The sequence below is a fragment of the Nesoenas mayeri genome, assembly GCF_963082525.1.
Source record: "Nesoenas mayeri genome assembly, chromosome: W".
NCBI classification, from domain to species: Eukaryota; Metazoa; Chordata; class Aves; order Columbiformes; family Columbidae; genus Nesoenas; species Nesoenas mayeri.
In genome coordinates this window covers 4,504,027-4,523,044 of record NC_137553.1, presented here as the reverse complement: position 1 = coordinate 4,523,044, position 19,018 = coordinate 4,504,027, and the positions used below count along the sequence as shown (strand labels likewise).

The 19,018-nt window shown below is 42.2% G+C and overlaps 1 protein-coding gene across 2 annotated transcripts; it reads right to left on the bottom strand.

The window, feature by feature from the left end:
* Positions 1-3,564: 3,564 nt before the first annotated feature.
* LOC308051375 (small conductance calcium-activated potassium channel protein 2-like) lies at positions 3,565-18,345 on the bottom strand (the record flags this gene model as incomplete). 2 transcript variants are annotated; one of them, XM_080361772.1, is made up of 3 exons in its annotated part: positions 17,171-18,345; positions 16,488-16,583; positions 3,565-3,987 (listed from the first exon to the last, which is right to left on the bottom strand). In XM_080361772.1, the coding sequence occupies exons 1-3, from the start codon at positions 18,014-18,016 to the stop codon at positions 3,565-3,567; spliced, it is 1,365 nt and encodes a 454-aa protein (XP_080217898.1). In that variant the 5' UTR covers positions 18,017-18,345. The 2 variants fall into 2 exon arrangements, with proteins under 2 accessions (XP_080217898.1, XP_080217899.1); XM_080361773.1 differs by lacking the exon at positions 3,565-3,987 and adding an exon at positions 12,777-14,217.
* Between the last annotated feature and the right edge of the window lie 673 nt (positions 18,346-19,018).

The window sequence follows — 19,018 nt, the reverse complement described above, 5'->3', positions numbered from 1 at the left end:
CTGACTCTTCTACCTCTTCCTCCCCCCTCCTTCTTCACCCACCTTGGTAGCTGAAGAAGGGTTTGTTTCTCTCACATATTATCCCTCCTCTCTCTCACAGCTGCTGTTGTGCAGTGGTTTTTACCCTTTCTTAAATATGTTAACACAGAGGCACTATCAACATTGCTGACTGGCTCAGCTTTGGCCAGCGGCAGGTCCGTCTTGGAGCCAGCTGGAACTGGCTCTGTCTGACATGGGGGCAGCTGAGAGAGTGCCTTGTCGCTTGCAATGAATTTAGAAGGCAAAACATCTTTCCTTTTAACACTTTGTTACTTCTTGTATTGCATTTACATGACAAGGCTTTTGGGTAGCAGGGCAGGGGAGAACCTCAGAGGTGGCTTCTCTGAGAAGACACCAGAAGCTGCCCCCATATCGGATAGAGCCAGTTCCAGCCAGCTCCAAGATGGACCTGCTGCTGGCCAAAGCTGAGCCCATAAGCGATGCTGTTGGTGCCTCTCTGATAACATATTTAAGGAAGGGTAAAAAATGCTGCACAGCAACTGTGAGAGAGAGAGAGAAAATGTGAGAGAAAGACCTATACAGACACCAAGGTCAGTGAAGAAGGAGGGGGAGGAGGTGCTCTCGGTGCCAGAGCAAGGATTCCCCTATAGACCATGGTGAAGACCATGGTGAAGCAGGCTGTCCCCCTGCAGCCCATGGAGGACCCCACACCAGAGCAGATATCCACACTGCAGCCCATTTAGAGCCCACACCGGAGCAGGCTCCTGGCAAGAACTGCAGGATGTGGAGAGGAGCCCATGCCGGAGCAGGTTTTCTGGCAGGACCGGTGACCCTGTGGGAGACTCATGCTGGAGCAGTCCGTTCCTGAAGGACTGCAGCCCGTGAAAAGGACCCATGCTGGAGCAGTTTGTGAAGAACTGCAATCTGTGGGAAGGACCCACGATAGGGCACTTTGTGAAGGACTGTATCCCATGGGAGGGACCCCATGCTGGAGCAGAGAAACAGCATGAGGAGGAAGGAGTGGCAGAGACAAAGCATTATGAACTGACTGCATCCCCCCTTTCCCAACCCCCCTGCACCGCTCAGTGGGGGAGGAGGAGGAAGTGTCAAGAGTGAAGTTGAGCCTGGGAAGAAGGGGGTGGGGGAAAGGTGTTTTTTAGTTTTGTCTTTGTTTCTCACTGTCCTACTGTTTTTTTAATTGGCAATAAATTAAATCCATCTTCCCCAAGTCTGTTTTGCCCATGACAGTAACTGCTGAGTGATCTCCCTGTCCTTATGTTGACTCACAGGGTTTTTTGTCGTATTTTCTTCCCCCTTGTCCTGCTGAGGAGGGGGAGTGATAGAGTGGCTTGGGGGGCACCTGGCAGCCAGACAACGTCAACCCACCCTTAGAATGTGCCTTCTGTCCCAGGTATTGGAAATATTTTGAAACTATAATATGTCACTGTTAACATTTTCAGAACGTGATTAGTCTTGCCATAACATAATTGAACAACACAGACACTAAGCATGTACTGTAACAAACTGCATTCCACAATTCTGGCAATATTAACAATAAAAGCAGCAATGTCAAGATAATATCTACATTCAGTTTATAAGATAAGCTATTTTTCTCCGTAACAAATTGAGAAGTAATGCAATTAATAACTTCCAAAAGTAACCTGACCATAACAGTCAGCTTGCATTTTAACTGCTGATTTATATCAGCTAGCTGTCACAAATAACTCCCCTAAACGGTTTCCAAGGTGGGCAAACAGGGAAAGGAAGAGGAAAAACAACATGTCTGTTTCTCACTTTATCTTTCCCTAGCCGTTCTCCCTCTCTAGGTTTTTCTCTCTCTCACCTTTTCATCCACTCTCACACTCATGTTCTTGCTTTTGCTTTCTCCCTCAATTTCGTTGCCTCTTCCTTTCTTGCTCTCTCTTTCCCTAGCTTTTGCTCTTGCTCTCTCATGGTTTCTTGCTTTTTTGCTCCTTGCATTCTCTCTTGCTTTCTCCCACTCAGTCTCCGGCTTTTGCCCCGAGCTTTCTCAGTATTTTTCTCTCTCCCATTTTTTTTCCTCTCTTCAACTCACTTTGCCTCTTGTGTGCTTTCTCATGCTTTCTCTCCCTCTCTCACACACTCTTGCTTTTGCTGTCTCTCTTGGTTTGTCTGTCTGCTCTCCCTCTTCCCACCTCTCTCTTTCTCAATATTTCTCCCTCCCTATCTTACTTTCTCTGCCCTTCTAACTATTTATCTTTCCTTTACTAGCTCTCTTTTCCATTCCTCTTTTTCCTCTCTTTCACTCTACCTCTCTCTTCCCCATTCTCTTTCTCCCCATTTCTCTTTTTCTCTCCCTCTTTTTTCTCTTTCTCCCCCCTTCTCTAAGTTTCCCTTTCTCCTTCTTTGTCTCTCTGTTGCTCTCTTTCTTTCTCTCTTTTTTAATCTCTCTCACCCTCTATCTCTTTTCCCCTCTGTTTTTATCGCGCTCTCTCTCTCCCTCCCTCCCTCCCCCCATTTCTCTTTGCCTCTGTTGTGTGTTCACCCCGATAGGCAGCTAAGCCCCACACAGCCGCTCGCTCAGTCCCCCCCAGTGGGAGGGGGTAAAAGTGAGAAAATGCATGGGTTAAGATAAGGACAGTTTAATAAGGAAAGCAAAAGCTGTATGCACAAGCAAAGCAAAATAAGGAATTCATTCACTACTCCCCATCTTACTTTTCCAGAAAAGCAGGGCTTCATCAAGTGTAATGGTTACTTGGGAAGATAAATGTCATATCTCCAAACTTCTCCCCTTCCTCCTTCTTTCCCACAGCTTTTATTGCTGAGCATGATGGTATTTGGTATGGAATATCCCTTTGGTCAGCTGTCCTGGCTGTGTCCCCTCCCAATCTCTTGTGCACCCCCAGTCTACTCACTGGGGGTGGGCAGAGTGAGAAACAGAGGTCTTGATGCTGTGTAAGCACTGTTCAGCACTAGCTAAAACATCATGTGCTATCAACACTATTTTGGTCACAAATCCATACGAGCTACTACAAAGAAAATTAATTTTGTCCCAGTCTAAACCAGTACATCACCCTTTCTTGATTTTGCCAACTTCCTGACAACATTTTTTCTCTTTTTTTTTTTTTTTTTTTCTTAAAGAAACAGTACAATAAAAGTCTAATTGAAAAGATACATTTTTCCATTGGAATTTTCCATAGCTATTTTATCTACATGTCTCTCAATAAATTTAACTCGCAAACACAATAAATGAAAGCTGTTATCAATACAGAATATCAACAACTGTAACTGTTGTTAAAAGACATTTTATGGTATCCCGTTGTGTTTCAGCCAAGTTAAATGAAAACATTGAAATCGACTTGCAATACTACAATAAGTGTTATGGCACAAACTTCTCTACGTAAGTCCTTCAGATTAAAAGGCAAAGCATTCCTGACAATCTGTGACAGAGTAAAATCCAACCAGCACTCAACATATTAAAGACCAGGAAGCTCCATGCCATTAAATATTTAGGTCCTTCAAATACAAAACCAAAGAAGCAAGACAAGACAGACAGACAGACCCCACCAACCAAACAGAACAACCTTACCTTTCACAAGCTCGGACAGTCCACGCAGCAATTATCCATAATGAGATACTAAAAACCAACAGTACGGTTCCTGGACATATTGTCATTAAAGTCTTCATAACAAAACGGGTATTGAAGTTTATCTTATTTAACGCTCCAATGCTTCTAGATGATGCATCAGTGAAGAGCTTGCTATGTAAAAGCATAACTCTGGCAATAAGATACAGCCTTAAGAACATTGGTATAGATAAAATAATATCCACATCAGCTGTTGTTGTGGATGGAGCATAAGAAAAAGCAAGCCGGGCTGTCCATGTGAATGTATAGTTCCCAGGTATGGGATGTATAGCACATACAAGTATTTCCAAGCAGATAAAGAAAATGCGCTCATAAGTCATGGCTATTCTCCAGTCATCTGCTCCATTGTCCACCATGAATAACTGAAATGATAAAACAGAAGGTTAATTTTAGTGTGCCATTAACAAACCTTGTTATAATTCCATTTTAAAATACCATTGTTTTCAGAGCTGCTAATGACCACTAAAACCAAAATAAATATGTTACTTCAGCAAATGACATTACTAAGTCACTACTAAGAAAATGTCATTTTGGTTAAGCCAAAAATAATGTTTTGGTGAACCATTTTTAAAACCCTATATGAAACTGAATTTCCACATACTATTTACTAAGATTTTTTTTTTTTTTTCTAATTTTTGTTTAGTTGTCATTGTTGATAATACTCCATGCCAATTTAAACCTCATCCCTGCAAAATCAATTGCTTATTCCAAGTTCATAGAATTAAGAAGAATTTAAGAAAGGTTTTTCAGGATGGAAATCTAAATCACAAATTGAAAATACTTTCTACGGTACAACATTAAGACTTCTTTAGAGCATATCAGCGCTTCAGGCTGGAGAGATTATAGCTGCAGTAGAACTATTCAAGCTCTCTTCAAACTTCAGGTATGAATATAGACCAACACAGGCTACAAAACCACCCAAGAAACTACATAAAGACCCTAAAAGATAACCCATAGTGAAAAATCAGTTCAACTGTACCTCAACTACTAGCAATACCTGAACTGGCTGTTTTAAAGCTAGGTCGACTATGTCTAAACGAACTGTAGTTACACCTTCAAAAAAAGAAAAGCGGAGGCCTGCAAACACCAGAGCAGCCTAGGCAGCCAGGTGAGATCTATTAGTAGCTGAAAATTAAATGCACATGTATGTAGGTCCTTGCGGAATCAAAGCCTTCAGTTTACCACTCAGGAAGAAAAGTAATAAAACACTTCACACAGTTTAGTAAATGTTGTTCCTGAAGATTTACTAACTAAATACTTAATTGAACGATATTTGTTGCTAGTAGGGATATGCAAGGTAACTTTTCAAAAAAGGAAAATAATCCATAACGACAAAGAACATACAATCTCAGCAACAGGAGATGACCTTCACACCACTTCAGGTCTGAATCTAGACAAGGCTGTTCAGTAAATATGTAATCGGAAACAAAAAACTTTTGCAGGATTTTTAAAACTAGATTATTCAAAAACTTAGAAGTAATTTAAGGGGTGAGAAGGTGAAATACACAAAGAATGTCCTTCTGAATGTAAGAAAAGTATTTCCGGCATGCTGCACACCATATATAGGGCCAAACAAGCAGTTCCTCATCTGCATTGCTTTTTGCCCCTTTCCATCCTTCAAAAGTTTAGAAATGCAAGCCTGAACTCTCAGTTCAAAATATGCCGGAAAACCAATGGTCTTTTGTCCTCCCTTTTTACCTACCGTCTTCACAGATTTCAATATGAATACTGTATGCAGAAAGGCAATTAAAGAAAAATGATACCTTAAGTATTGATTTGATTCAAAAGATGAGAATAGAGGAATGTTGAGTTAAACTTAGACATCAAAATATGATCTTACAATTTTCATAAAAGAAAATTATAATTAATCACTTTTTTAAAAACTTTAGGATGGATATCATTATGAAACATATACTTAAGAACACATTCAGTTGTCAGCAGAAGAAATCCTAATATGCTACAAAGAAAGAAGTTTCTCAGTAGTGCTAAGTGGAATGGGTTATGTTTCCAGGCACAGAAAATCCTTATCAACTCAACTTGACTTTGGCTAAGCCAATTGCTTCTAAGAAAAATAATATTTGAAAGTGATAATGTCTTCAGCTGTCACATAATGAGATTTAGGAGGTGAAAACACAGAAGGTAGAAAGCACCAGAAGCCATAGAGGACCACAGAACCAGTACAAATATTCCTATTTTTAAAAAATAGTAACATTTCAACCCCATATTATGAGCTAAATTTCCATACAAATCTGTGTCTCTAAATTCAGTCCATGAAATACAGGAATATCAAACATTCTGGAACAAAATAGGCTGTGGATAACAAGTCAGCTGGGGTATACTGAAAATAGATAGAAATTAGTACAGGATTTCATGTACATTTTATATGCTTGCAATTATGCAACCTAGTAGATGCAACTTAGATCAGAGACTCCCTGAAGCTACTTAAAAGAAGAGAAATTAATTTTGTAAATCATTAGTATATCAAAACAAATTCCTAGCAGGTTATCTATCTGAGGATGTTGGTGAAAGCAAAGTGCAAGGAAATTGGCCAGTTTCTCTACGGTCCCGGTAGAAGAACAAATGTCAAAACAGTATCACTGCTCTGCTGTAAGGAACAAAAAGGAAGCGATAAACAACACCAAAGTAGCATCGGCTGTACTCCTTGAGGCATTCCTTGCAGAAGGAGAATCAACTGTACTCACAATGGCATTGTGGCAATTTGATTTAATTTAAAAATCCTAATTTTAAATGGTTAAATACTGGAGTCACTTTACCCTTATAAAAGAACTGATGGAACTATGACACAGACTAGCAAAATATAGCCCCTGTGGCTTCTGTTCTACCAAATTTTTGACCAAACATTTTTCTATAGCTTCTAGTCCCCAAAATATCGCTTATGCAACTAAAAACAGCATTATAGTCACAGAATGTTAGGGATTGGAAGGGACCTCAAAACATCATCTAGTCCAATCCCCCTGCCGGAGCAGGAACACCTAGATGAGGTTACACAGGAAGGCGTCCAGGCAGGTTTTGAATGTCTCCAGAGTAGGGGACTCCACAACCCCCCTGGGCAGCCTGTTCCAGTGTTCTGTTACCCTTACTGAGAAGAAGTTTCTTCTCAAATTTAAGTGGAACCTCTTGTGTTCCAGTTTGAACCCGTTAACCTTTGTCCTACCGTTGGTTGTCAGCGAGAAGAGCCTGGCTCCATCCTCGTGACACTCACCCTTTATATATTTGTAAACATTAATAAGGTCACCCCTCAGTCTCCTCTTCTCCAAGCTAAAGAGACCCAGCTCCCTCAGCCTTTCCTCATAAGGGAGATGCTCCACTCCCTTAGTCATCTTTGTTGCCCTACGCTGGACTCTCTCCAGCAGTTCCCTGTCCTTCTTGAACTGAGGGGCCCAGAACTGGACACAATATTTCAGGTGCGGTCTCACGAGGGCAGAGTAGAGGGGAAGGAGAACCTCTCTGGACCTACTAACCACCCCCCTTCTAATACACCCCAGGATGCCATTGGCCTTCTTGGCCACAAGGGCACAGTGCTAGTCCTCAGAGAGGAAGAAGGTATTAAGTAGAAATGATTGAAAATCATATGGTGGTTGGAGATAGACATCTCAAGCCTTTACCTAAGTAGGGGATGAAAAAACATCTTCTTGCATCATCAGAAGGCATATAATCAAACGGTCTATAGATTATCCAAAGGCCTGTCCTCGATCTTGGAGACTCTATAGGAATTCCTGAGGACTCTACATCCTGAATACAGTGCCACAGAGCAGAGAAGTTAGTAAGTTTAAGTCTTATATAAAAGCCATGAGGCATCAAACACCTTCTGCATGCAAAGCACAGAAGGCAAAGAATAATGTTTTTCACAAAACTACATGAAAGCCTTGTTATCTTATATTTTCCAGAATGTTTCCCACATCTAGAGTTCAGACCAAATTTTCTAGTAGGCCATTAGAAATTGATCCACAAGATCTTGTGGATATAGCTATCTACACGAATGAAACATTCTTAGTTTGTTCAAATTGAGAAACTAGACTATTCTATCATTCGTACATGTATATGCACATACACACACACCCCTAATTATAAAAATGCCAATTTAAAAGAATTATTGTAAAAGTCTGGTACTTAGTTTCATCATAAAAATGATTTTTTTGCATAGTATATTTATTTAAATTTGGTATCGCTGTGCAAAATGAGTTTTTCATGGTTATTGATATCTTGCTATATGCGCTGTGTATGTCAGTACACGTAAAGAAAATTTCACGTTAATGTGTGCTGGTGGATAAGTAGGCTCAAAATGCTTCCCTCAAAGACTGCATTAAATCTGACCATCTCAGGAAGAGATGTGTAACTGAGGCTCCTTATGGTCTTTGTGTATCATATTTTCCAGTGTGCAGCATCAAAAACTTCACATTAAAATATACCTGAATAATATACATCATAGTTCCTATGACAGGGCACATGCAGAGAGGGACATAGCCACAACCATTTCAATAAGCACATATGTGTTACTCAACATGCTTATCAGGTTTGTCCATGTCTTTTTTTAACCTCTGTCCCTCAGCTCATTATAAAAACACTGGCCCAAATACTTGATGAGCTAACAAAGGCAGGACACAATCACATAAACTAACATAAGATTAAATTCTGCCTCCCCATATTTTCCTTCTGTTCTAAATCAGATACTGACAGTATTCTTTTTTGCTTTCTCTCTCCAAAGATATTCTGAGGCATTGCTCAATATTTTTAAATGCTACAGGCCAGACTTTCAGCTCTATCATTTGTCTCAAACAACTGCGAAATGGCTTAATCCCTGACAGCCTGTGGTGCCAAGGAACCATTACAACACTTAGCAATTGCTGGGACATATGGAACATCTTTTCACATAATTCTCCCTGTATGTATGTGCTTCAGGGACCCAAAGAGGGTGAGATGCTCCTAGAATTGCCATTCTTTCTTCCCAATAACCTTCTATGCAGGTGACAGTGTCAAGAAGTTAAATCCAAGGACTCCAAGGAAAATAAAAAAGGATGTTCCTAGATATCCAGATTTCTTCCCCAGTGCTATAGAGTAGAAGGAATTCCCGAGAAAAGCATTATTAATAAGATATTCCATGAGGCAATCTCCTACTTTTAGTTTGGACTCCTGATGGAACAATCACACTTGCGCTTCCTCAGATTTTTAAACAATGGTGAGATATTTACTCATGTTGATATGAATTGTTCGGAGCCTTTGAACCAAATTGGAGGTCCAGAAATAGAAGCCCACCACTCGGGGTTACCATATTCATTTGAGATACTCACTAGACCCATCAGTAAGTGACTGAATTAAAGTTACTGAATAAGGAGTTCTTTCAAAGTCAGTGTCCACTAAAGGTATTTCTTCATTTAAATAATATTCTTCATTTAACACTTATTCTATCATATAATATATTCAGACCCCACTCCCTCCAGCAGGGTAAAATACAATGAGAATGAGCTCCTTAAAGTTACAACATTCAGAAAACTTCCATCCAGCGCCAGCAGTTCCCAAAAGCTCCTGTGACTGGGGTTGACAGTCAAAAATGTTCTCCAAGCAGATGCAGAAGGAACATGACTTAGTAAAGCTCTGAATATAGCATAAGTGGAGGAAGATTAATACAGAAAGAACAGTTTAGGTAGGAGTCCTGTTCCTTTCCTTTGCACAAACACGCAAAATGGGAAAATGGGACCAGTGCACTATAGAAGTATTTTTATTGTTTTATACTATGCATCGTTCTGTTATTTAAAAAAAATAAAAGGAAATGTATGTTATTACGTAACAGATATGTTTACTAGTAAATAGACTGGGTGACCCAGAGCAATCCAGAGTAGCTGCTCCGTACAATTGATAGAGATGGAATGAAAAACATGCATAGTTTTAAAACCATACTGTTGTTCCACAGAATCACAGAGTCTAAGGGCAGAGCAGGTTATTTGCCTGTAGCAAATCTTTACAAAACATTCCACCAGCTAAGCTAACTTAAATACAACTTGTTTAGAACCCGACTTCCATCTGCTGACACTCCACACTACCCCCTGCTTCTACTGGCCTGTTCTGGCTCACTCTCACTGCTGAGAGTGTAGCTGGATATCAGCTATGCTAGCTTTATTACACCTGAAAGGGAAAGTGGCAAAGAAATATTGAATGGATTGCTTAGGTTCCCTTTGCACCTTCACAAATACGAACAACAAATGAATACATTGAAAAAATTACTAATAAAATATTTCCAAACCAAAACCATCTCTTTAAAAACCTTTTATGGTCTTGTAGGTGGTCAGCTATAACTAGTGCACTAATCTTAGCAGTACTGGGATAGAAACATTAGTCAGATTCCAGAGTTAGGAATGAATTCAGTTTTGCAATTCCAAGACTCTGTATGAAGAACATAGCACATCTTCCCACAAACTATCAGTACTTTTTTACAGAACTAATTTTAGAATGCGTCTTGTAAGAAACCTAGCGCTCTCTGTCGTATTGTCGTATTTTTCCCCATTTCAAGTATCTCAGAAATAAAGTAACTCTAATTCTACAATGTTCTTGTGGAAGCAAAATTCACTGAGGAGAACTATCTACATTACAGTATTTTTATGTTGTTAAATTTAAATGATCATTTTACAGTTCTTGATTTAGGATTTGTTTTTCTTCATTCATCACAGAAATTAATTCCAACACGACTGCCATCAGCCACTGTTCCCAATGTGAGAGAAGCCTTACTTCCTTCAGGGAAGATCAGCTTCACTACTACTGGGAAATCAAGAACCAATTAAAAAAGGATATATTCACTGAAGAAACTGGCAATATTTTTGCAAGGTGATAGGGGAAACAGAAGTTAAAGGAAGAAATACTGAATCTGAAGCTACATAAAATGAGCTAATTTATTCATTCTGACAAAGGAGTACACCTGTGACTCTAGACTTAAGAACCGATTGTTAAGGAAAGATAAACCTGATGTCCTGATAAACTTCTAACAGCCTCACTAAAAAAACGCTCAGAACAAGGGTGCATTTGAATGGACAATGCTAGGTATTGTCAGGCCAACCATTCAGTGGCCTGACCATTAGATACAACCTCCTCCTATGTCTTAAGGGAGGCTGTTGGAAACAAGCATCTTCTACATTTAATTTCAATGCAAAAGGCCTCGGATCCTTTCAGTCACTGTTTGTTAGATGCTTGACCAATGTTAAAGGATTTTCTGTCCTGCCTTCTGTGTCTTATGCATTACAGTGCTGCTTTTCAGAGACAGTGGGCACCTGTAACTTCTTCCTGGGTCAACACGTTCTGCAGATATAATCTTTTCAAAAATGCACTGAATGGAACTAAAACTAAATATTTATCAAATAAATACTCCTAAAGTGATAATTTAACAGATATGGAGTCTCTAGATTTCTTATAATCAGCATGCTTTTCTGTTGTATGGAATGTGTATTAAGCTTCACTGGTACAAGGTAATTTTCAAGCCTATACATGAAGGTACTGTATCCTGGACCAAAACTGGCACATGATGAGATTTGTTGTCGCCCGATCTGAGGCCTATTAAAATAAACGGAAAAATTTCAGTAATTTTCAACAGGTTTTAGATCAGAATAAAATTATCACTCAAAGTTTATGTATTGATTTTCACCTGTTATTCAACAGACTTGCTTTCTGTGCTCTTAATCTTCATTTGTCTTTGCAGCAGCAGTCTTAACTGATGATTCAGCATACTTAAGCAAAGGCAAGCTAGACTTTTGTTTATTTTGGCATAGAGTCAACAGAAGAAGAAAGACACCACAGTGAAGGCAAAAGGATTACACAGATACAAAAAATTTTGCCTGCAGAATACCCATTAGTGCTTGTAATGAGAAACTGTAAGGGAGTTTTAACTTCATATTTCTTAGGGAACGCAGAATTTTTTCTGAAGAACTTTCCAATAAGATAATTAAAGCCCCATAAGCAGTGTTTATTTGAATAATGGATTATGGAATTGATTTGCACAATAAATAAGTCAAGAAATGTATTTATTAACATCCACTTTTGTTTCCTAGGACTGCCTGTTCCATTTCTTCAAGTTTTCAGGAGACGGGGAAAAGAAGAAAAGACTCTTGAGTCTTCAGCAAGATATTTGGGCTCACATATGTGATGACTTTACATAATGTTAATGAAGACTGAAAATGTTTCATTCCAAATCCATCAGTATCACATGATTTTCCCACCACTTCAGAGCAATCTAGGGACTGAGGGTGCTTTCTCCCTGGAGACCTGGAAAGTGATGGACTGAATTCTAAAAGTAAACTCTCCTGTGACAACAATGGCTTAACCCTTGAAGTTTGCATGACTTTCCATAGGAGTCCTACTTGAGCATGAAATGACAGTTCAATTAATAAGTATTTAGAAATCTCAATTCACATGCAAAAAAAAAAAAATAATAATAATAATAATTTCTGCCAAATATCATCAATTTTCATTTTTCTGTATGAGTGAGAGCATCTGTATCAAGAGAAGAGGGAGAGGAGGTTCAGATTCAGTCCAGAGGAACACAGGTTACCATTATTCAAGAAAGGCAATAGAAGGGCAACATTTATTTACAGAATGGATACCCTAAGTAGTCCAGTGTCAGGGATTGGCTCAAGGAGCATGGACATGAGTCCATGAGTCCACTGTACGAGCAGAGCCCATTCTAGTTGACATAAGTAGGCCTTAGTTAGCTTAACTATTAGGCCGTGGGGAAGGGGGAAATGGAAAAGTACTGACTAAGGCAGGGTCTGCATGTCTTTGAAGAGATAAGAGTCAGAAGACTGGGGAATGTCTTTGAAGAGATAAGAACCAGAAGAATGGGGAATGTCTTTGAAGAGATGAGAGTCAGAAGAAGGAATGCGGAATGTGCATAGTTAGCTAAACCCAAGTAGGTGGAGTAAGTAAATGTAACCTTTTAGTGCTAAGCCTATTAGATAGAGACAAGTATGCATAATTATGGTATTTGGTATAAATACGCGCTATCCCGGGCAATAAAGTTGAATCATGCTTTATCAGTCACATTGAGTCGGCCTGCATGTTTTCCTCAGCCGCGAACTCGCAGTCCAGCACCAAAAGCAAAAGTATCACAGCGGACATAGTCCTCCTACCCTGTGACAGCCATCTTTCAAGAAATACCAGGCTGTGACAGAATACCCAAGACAGGCGATTAAAGAGATCTTATTAGCAACCTTAGAGAATTTTGGTTTTAATCCTTTGTTTTCAGTAATATAAGGAAGTGCCAGTAATACTTCAGGAGCCGTACATTTTAAAAGCATTTCTATCTCCAGTAGTACAAGAGAGAGACAGAGAGGTCTACTTTCTCAGTAGAAGTAGAAAAAAAAAATGCAGCTTTACCATGTGAACTGTTATCATAAAGTTTCTTAACTTCCACCTGGAATTTAATAGAACAGTAAGTTGTCTAGAAACAACAATTTTAATCATGTCATATGCTGCTATTTGAATTACGTAAAATATCATGAAGCAACAAACTGTTTATGCATGAAGTGGGTAATTTATACATTGTAAATTATTATGATAATTGGATGATACTATCTTCTCAACTCTTCCCTCCTCCACCTCTTCAAAAGTGTATTTCTCAACTGGAACAGTAGTCGGAGAAATACCTGTTCTAGGCTGGGATAACAATGAGTTACATTTTTCCTACCAGTCTTCCAAACTGAATCAACAAACACACAAGCTTAGAGAGCAAGTAAAGAATCTTTCATCATCTCCCAAGGGTGATGTTTTTAACAATATTGCAAGCATGACAACAATGAACCTAAAGGAGAATACACAGATTTGGGGTTGTCACCATACTTGGCTCCAACATCATTACTGTTGTTCATCTGGCTTTTTTCCTGGGAGAGGGAGGGAGGTGAAGGAAGCATTGTTTGTGGTTTTATCCTCTTTTCTTGAAATGATCATGTAGAATTATAATTTTAAACTACCTGGTTTAATTTGATTCTTATTACAGTCTTAACATTAAGTCACATTTAATAAATAATAGCTCCTGAATAACAGGATAACTAATACACTAACTAATAATAATAATACATAATAACACTAATAACTAATAATACGGAATAACTAATAATAACACTAATTGCACTTATTATTATATGAATAATAACACCAATAGCTAATAATGCAGAATAACTAATACACTGCAATCACTGAAAACCTATTTGAAGAAAGCATTTTAACATTTCCAATATTTCACAAAGCTGCACGGTTTTGTCTAAATACTGCAGCTATGCTATTCTGGAGACTCGGGTCTGTCAAATGCAGAGCTGTTTCACGGAATATAAAAATGAATCTGTTTTGCTAATAGGTTTAGAATGCAAGGCTAAAAATATGTCCAAAATTATGCATGTGCCGTCAGGCAGCAGGAGAACCCACCTGGCTGTGCTGCGGGAGGGAAGCTGGGGAGGCTGGCAGCTGCTCTCCCTGCAGCACAGGTTGCTCTGAGCCAGGCCCAGCCCAGCCAAGGATGCCCAGGATAATGTGTAACCTGCACGTGTGGAGTTGCCTGCGGTGCTGATGTGGGGGACTACGGTGGGTCCGTGGATTCCCTGACGGAGGGCATGGGAACAGAAATTAGCCTTGAAGATATGAAGGCCTACCCGTGAGAAAGATGGGAGTAAAGGAGTATCCAGAGATGTTAAGATGTACCCGTGAGAGAGAAGGGAGTAGAAGAGTAACATTGATGATAGCAAAAATAGCCAATGAGATGTTACTGCTGTAACTTGTAACCAATAGTGAAGAGACACAGGAATTGGTAAAACTGTATAAAAATGCACTTGTGGCAATAAATGGCATCTACTACTTTCATCCTGGAAGAACTTGGTCTATGTCGTTTGTCCGTCTCAACCACGACATGCTGAAAAGGAGGCGAAGGACACACACCCCACCCCACCCCTTATATATTGTAGGTGCTCCTGGTCCTCTACTGTTTATAAACTAAACAATAATAATAATAATAATAATAATAATAATAATAAAAAATAATAAGAATAAAAAAGACCATTTATATCACATCCATATAATATTCTTGTGAAGAATCCCTATAAGTCTTCCTAAATCTCCCAACTCCCTTAAAATAGGATGTTCAGCAGGTCTGGGACAAGCAAACTCACAGTTTGGTTTAACTGACAAACCGACTGTTTTGAAAACAGAACACATAGGCAAGGTCATTTAAATGGACAGACTACAGTCACCTGCTATACTGTTAAGGCACTACCATGGAGTTGCTTGCTGTTTTGGTTAGCAGACAATTTATGTCATCAGGTGCTTCTAAATATTAAATCTGCAAGCACTACTAATTGCAAAACTTTCATCTTATTTGAGTTCATGTTTTGCAGGAAAATCTACTTTTCTTTCAGGTAGGTTTGCTTCTATCAGACTATGAAACATACTACACTGCAAGCAAAATGCATTGCCATTCTATTCTGTGCAACAAAATTTATTGTCTTGATGAATTCCTGCAAATTTACATTATACTTACCGATAAAGTCTAGGTACCTTTCAGAGAAGAATAGGAAAGGAATGATCAAATTTGAACAAGATCAGCAAACAGCTGGTGCTCCAGGATACAATCAACCAGCTGTGGGCATGATTCTACAGACCTGATTCAAGAAATAGTCCACTGCACACAGCAGGTTATTTGCCTGAATTAAAGGCAAGTATCCTTTCAGAAAACAGTCAGTTTTAAAGATTATTGAAAACTTGTTTAAATAGCTGCCCATCTTTGGTATTAATGCAAAGAAACTGGCTTCTGAGCCAGAAATAGTGGTTTTCATATGTAAGCTCTGCAGGATAGGATCCCATTTGGCAGAGTCTTCAGTAACGCAATACTTCTCTAACAGTAGCCTAAGTAGGAGACTGTGGCGCCCTTTCATATTAGAACTACAGCATAGAAGAAGGGTACTATACAATCCTTAATTTCTCTTTTTCGTTAATTGGTACTGCTGAAAAAGATGTTCTTGCCCTTGAAAACTGACATTTCTGCCTGTAGCCCAAGGTATCTCTAATTAGACATAGCAAAACCACCAATGTATCTACAAATAAGGTATTTTTCACTTCAAAACTTTGAAAACTCTCTCTTATATGTTTCAATTTAACTGAATGGCAATGTCAAATTGCAATTTCTTGATCCAAAAAGAAAAAGACAACTGAAATTAGAACTAAGTACCTGGGACAGGACATGTGACTGTATTTTTAGACTTACTCTATAGCTTTGATCATTAAATTCCCCCTACCTTTAGCCCTACCTGTCTTGACAGCTTTCCTCTGTCACATTTCCTAGTGGCTGCAATTTCTATGGCATTAAATAAAACAAATCCAAAAGAAGGTTTCCCCCCTCTTTTAAAACATTCTTCTAGTGTATGCTAGCATCTGAAACAGCACAGTGAAGATTACATACCTAGAAGTTACTGATGCCTCTTTCCTAGTAATTAGCCCTGCTATGCAGAGAAAATGCACAGCCTGACATTTAGTCACTGGGAAATAAAAGACTGTTTCCCTACATCTGCTACAGAAGACAGCAGGTATGTCATAGAGAAAGTGTGCTATAACCTCAAAAATAAGTGATCCTACTAGCATAATCGCAGGTAACAGTCCCTAGAAGGCAATGCTTCCTAGCACGACTGTGTCCATGTAGCCTATCTTATTTCTCTCCAGGGATGAAATACATTCACTGAACTTCAGGAAGCACTAAGTGATGCTTTTTGTTTTCTGAATCAGCAGGAAATGCAAAGTACTTACGACAATAAAGCCTTTAGAAAAACTGACTCTGCAGCCACAGATATGTAAACGCTCAGCAATTCATAAAGTGAAACATTACCTGAATTTCCCTTGCATGGTATACAATAATGAGCCCAAGCAGGATAATCGTGGAGAGGCTAATAAGGCATTTTAGAGCGAGGGAATACAGAGACTCCTGCAACAGAAAGACACCACTGTCCGTCACAGACCCACACGCACGGGACCGTTCCTGCCCCGCCGGGCTCCCCAGCCCCACTGCGAGCAGCGGAGCCCGGACTGGGAGGGGGAGGGAGGGTCGCCTCGCCTTATGGTGTCGGGGCCGAGGGACACCTCACGGCGGGGCCGGGGGACACCTCGCCTCACGGTTGCGGAACCGCGGGGGGAGCATCTCGTCTCAGGGCGAAGGACCAGTGGGGCCCCACGCGGCGGTGCTGAGGGGGCAGGGCACCTCAGGGCGAGAGACGCCTCAAGGCAGGGCCGGGCGAGGGCCGAACAGTCCCGCCGTGCTGGGCTCTTGGAGAAACGAAGTGACGCCGGGGTCGGGCGGCAGCCGCCTTTCCGCGCGGATCTGAAAGGCTGACAGGAGAGTGCAGCTGGCTGCGGAGCCGCCTTCCCCGCGAACCGGCCTCACCCGCGGGCCGGGGCGGGCACCGAGCCCGCGGCAGGGGCACGGGGCGGTGGCGGGGGGGGGGGAAGCGTGAGTCGGGCTGCGTCGACGGCGCCGAGAGCGAGAGGAAGGCGGTCCGACGGCGTGGCAGGTACCTTCGTGTAGGCGCCCCAGGACAGCTCTGTCTCGATCACCATGACTACGATGCCGAACATGCCGAAGATGAGCGCGTAGTCGCTCAGGCGCTTGCGCTTCTCGAAGAGCGCCCGGCGGTGCCCCAGCTTGTAGCCGATGTTCTGGTTCTTCTTCTTGCTGGACTTGCCCTCGCCGTTGTTCCTGCCGCCGGAGCCGTAGAGAGCCAGGTTGTTGGAGTTGTTGTGCTCGGGCTTGGAGACCACGATCTCCGGAGCAGCGGATATGGGGCTGGCGAGCGGCGGCTGGAGCGACTGAGGCTCGGAGTCAAGCTCGTGCAGGTTCCTGCGGGATGAGCTCAGGTTGCTGAGCGGCCGCATGATGCCGCCGTTGTACCTGCAGCTGCTCATGGCTACTTCGGCGAAGGGATTGCTCTCCCGACGCTGCTGGTAGTGGTGATGGTGGGTGCTGCCGCTGCTGACACTGCTGCTGGGACTGACTGCCTGCTCCTGCTGCGGGCTATGGCACTGGTGGTACTGGGGATAATGGTGGGGCTTCCTGGACGAGCCGGCATGGCTGGAGGGGGTGAGCTCGCAGACGTTCAACTGGCTGCCCTGCCGGGAGGAGGCGGAGATGGAGAGCGGCGAGGAGCGAGTGCTGAAGGCGCCCGAGAGGGGCGAAGAAGTGCGGAGCAGCGAGGGCAGGTTATCCCCCGCTGCTGCCGCAGCGGCCTCATAGCAGGTGCAGTTGCACTGGAGGCATGGGCTCTGCTGCTGATCCTGTGACTGCTGGAGAAGACTTTGCTTGTCCTGGCCGTGCTGCTGCTGCTCGGAGCAGAAGCCCGGCTGGAACTGCAATAGTGTTTCCATGTCAGAGGCGTTAAAGCTGCAGAAGGACCAGGTGGTGGTGGTGCACCCTGCGCAATGCGTTATGGTCGGCAGGGGAGAGTCCTGCTGTCGCTACGAAGGACCCATTCCGGCTTCCGTAGAATCCAGACGCTGCGTCCGATTGGTCGGGCGGACGAAAACAAGAAGGAGACCGGTTGCGGCATGAGGCATTCATCCGCCCTGCCCCCTCCCGCGCGGGGATCCCGCCTGCCACCACTCCCGCCACCTCGCCCCGCCGCTGGGGTGCCCCACGCCACAGAAACCTGGGGTGCCCCGAGGTGGGCGGAGAGAGCTCTCGCTGAGCTCGCTTCCGGGATCTCCCTCTGCTTCTTGGCGTCGCCGCACACATCTGCGCCGTCTCCAGAACGTGGGGACTGGCGCTGCGCTCCGAAGCTGTCCAGCGACGCCCCGCCGCTTCCCGGAGACGTGCAAAACTGGCGCTGCGCCCTCACTCCGAGGCCCTTGTCGCGGCTCCGGGGAGGAGGTGGCTCTCGGGGCCTGGCGCGGCCTCAGGTCGCGCCCACAGGCCATCAGAGAGGTCACAGGAGATCTCTCCTCTCCTGAAACTCGGGAGAGCCCAGAGCCTGCTGCCTTCCAGGGCCCGGGGTGGCAGTGAGAGCTAACTGCTTGGGGGCATTTGGTTACATACAGTAATTTCTGATATTTTTCAGACCTACAATAAAGGGGAGGATTTCTTTTGGCCACTCTTTTTCTGAGCTGAAAAAGAAAGAAAATAGTCACTGGAAGTTTCATAGGTTTTCAGGTCATCACCTGAGGATGCAATACAAGGTGATTTAGAGGTTAGGGACTTATTCCTAGTGGGTTACCAGACGCTTTAACAGTGAAACAGGATTGTTTTTCATTAAGTAACTGAGTTTTTGTCAGGATCCATTTTCCTGAAACTCTGTTGCACAGCAATCTTTAAGTTTGTCACCTGCTACTATTTTGCCTCTTCACCTTCCTTTCTCTCCCAAATTCTCACTG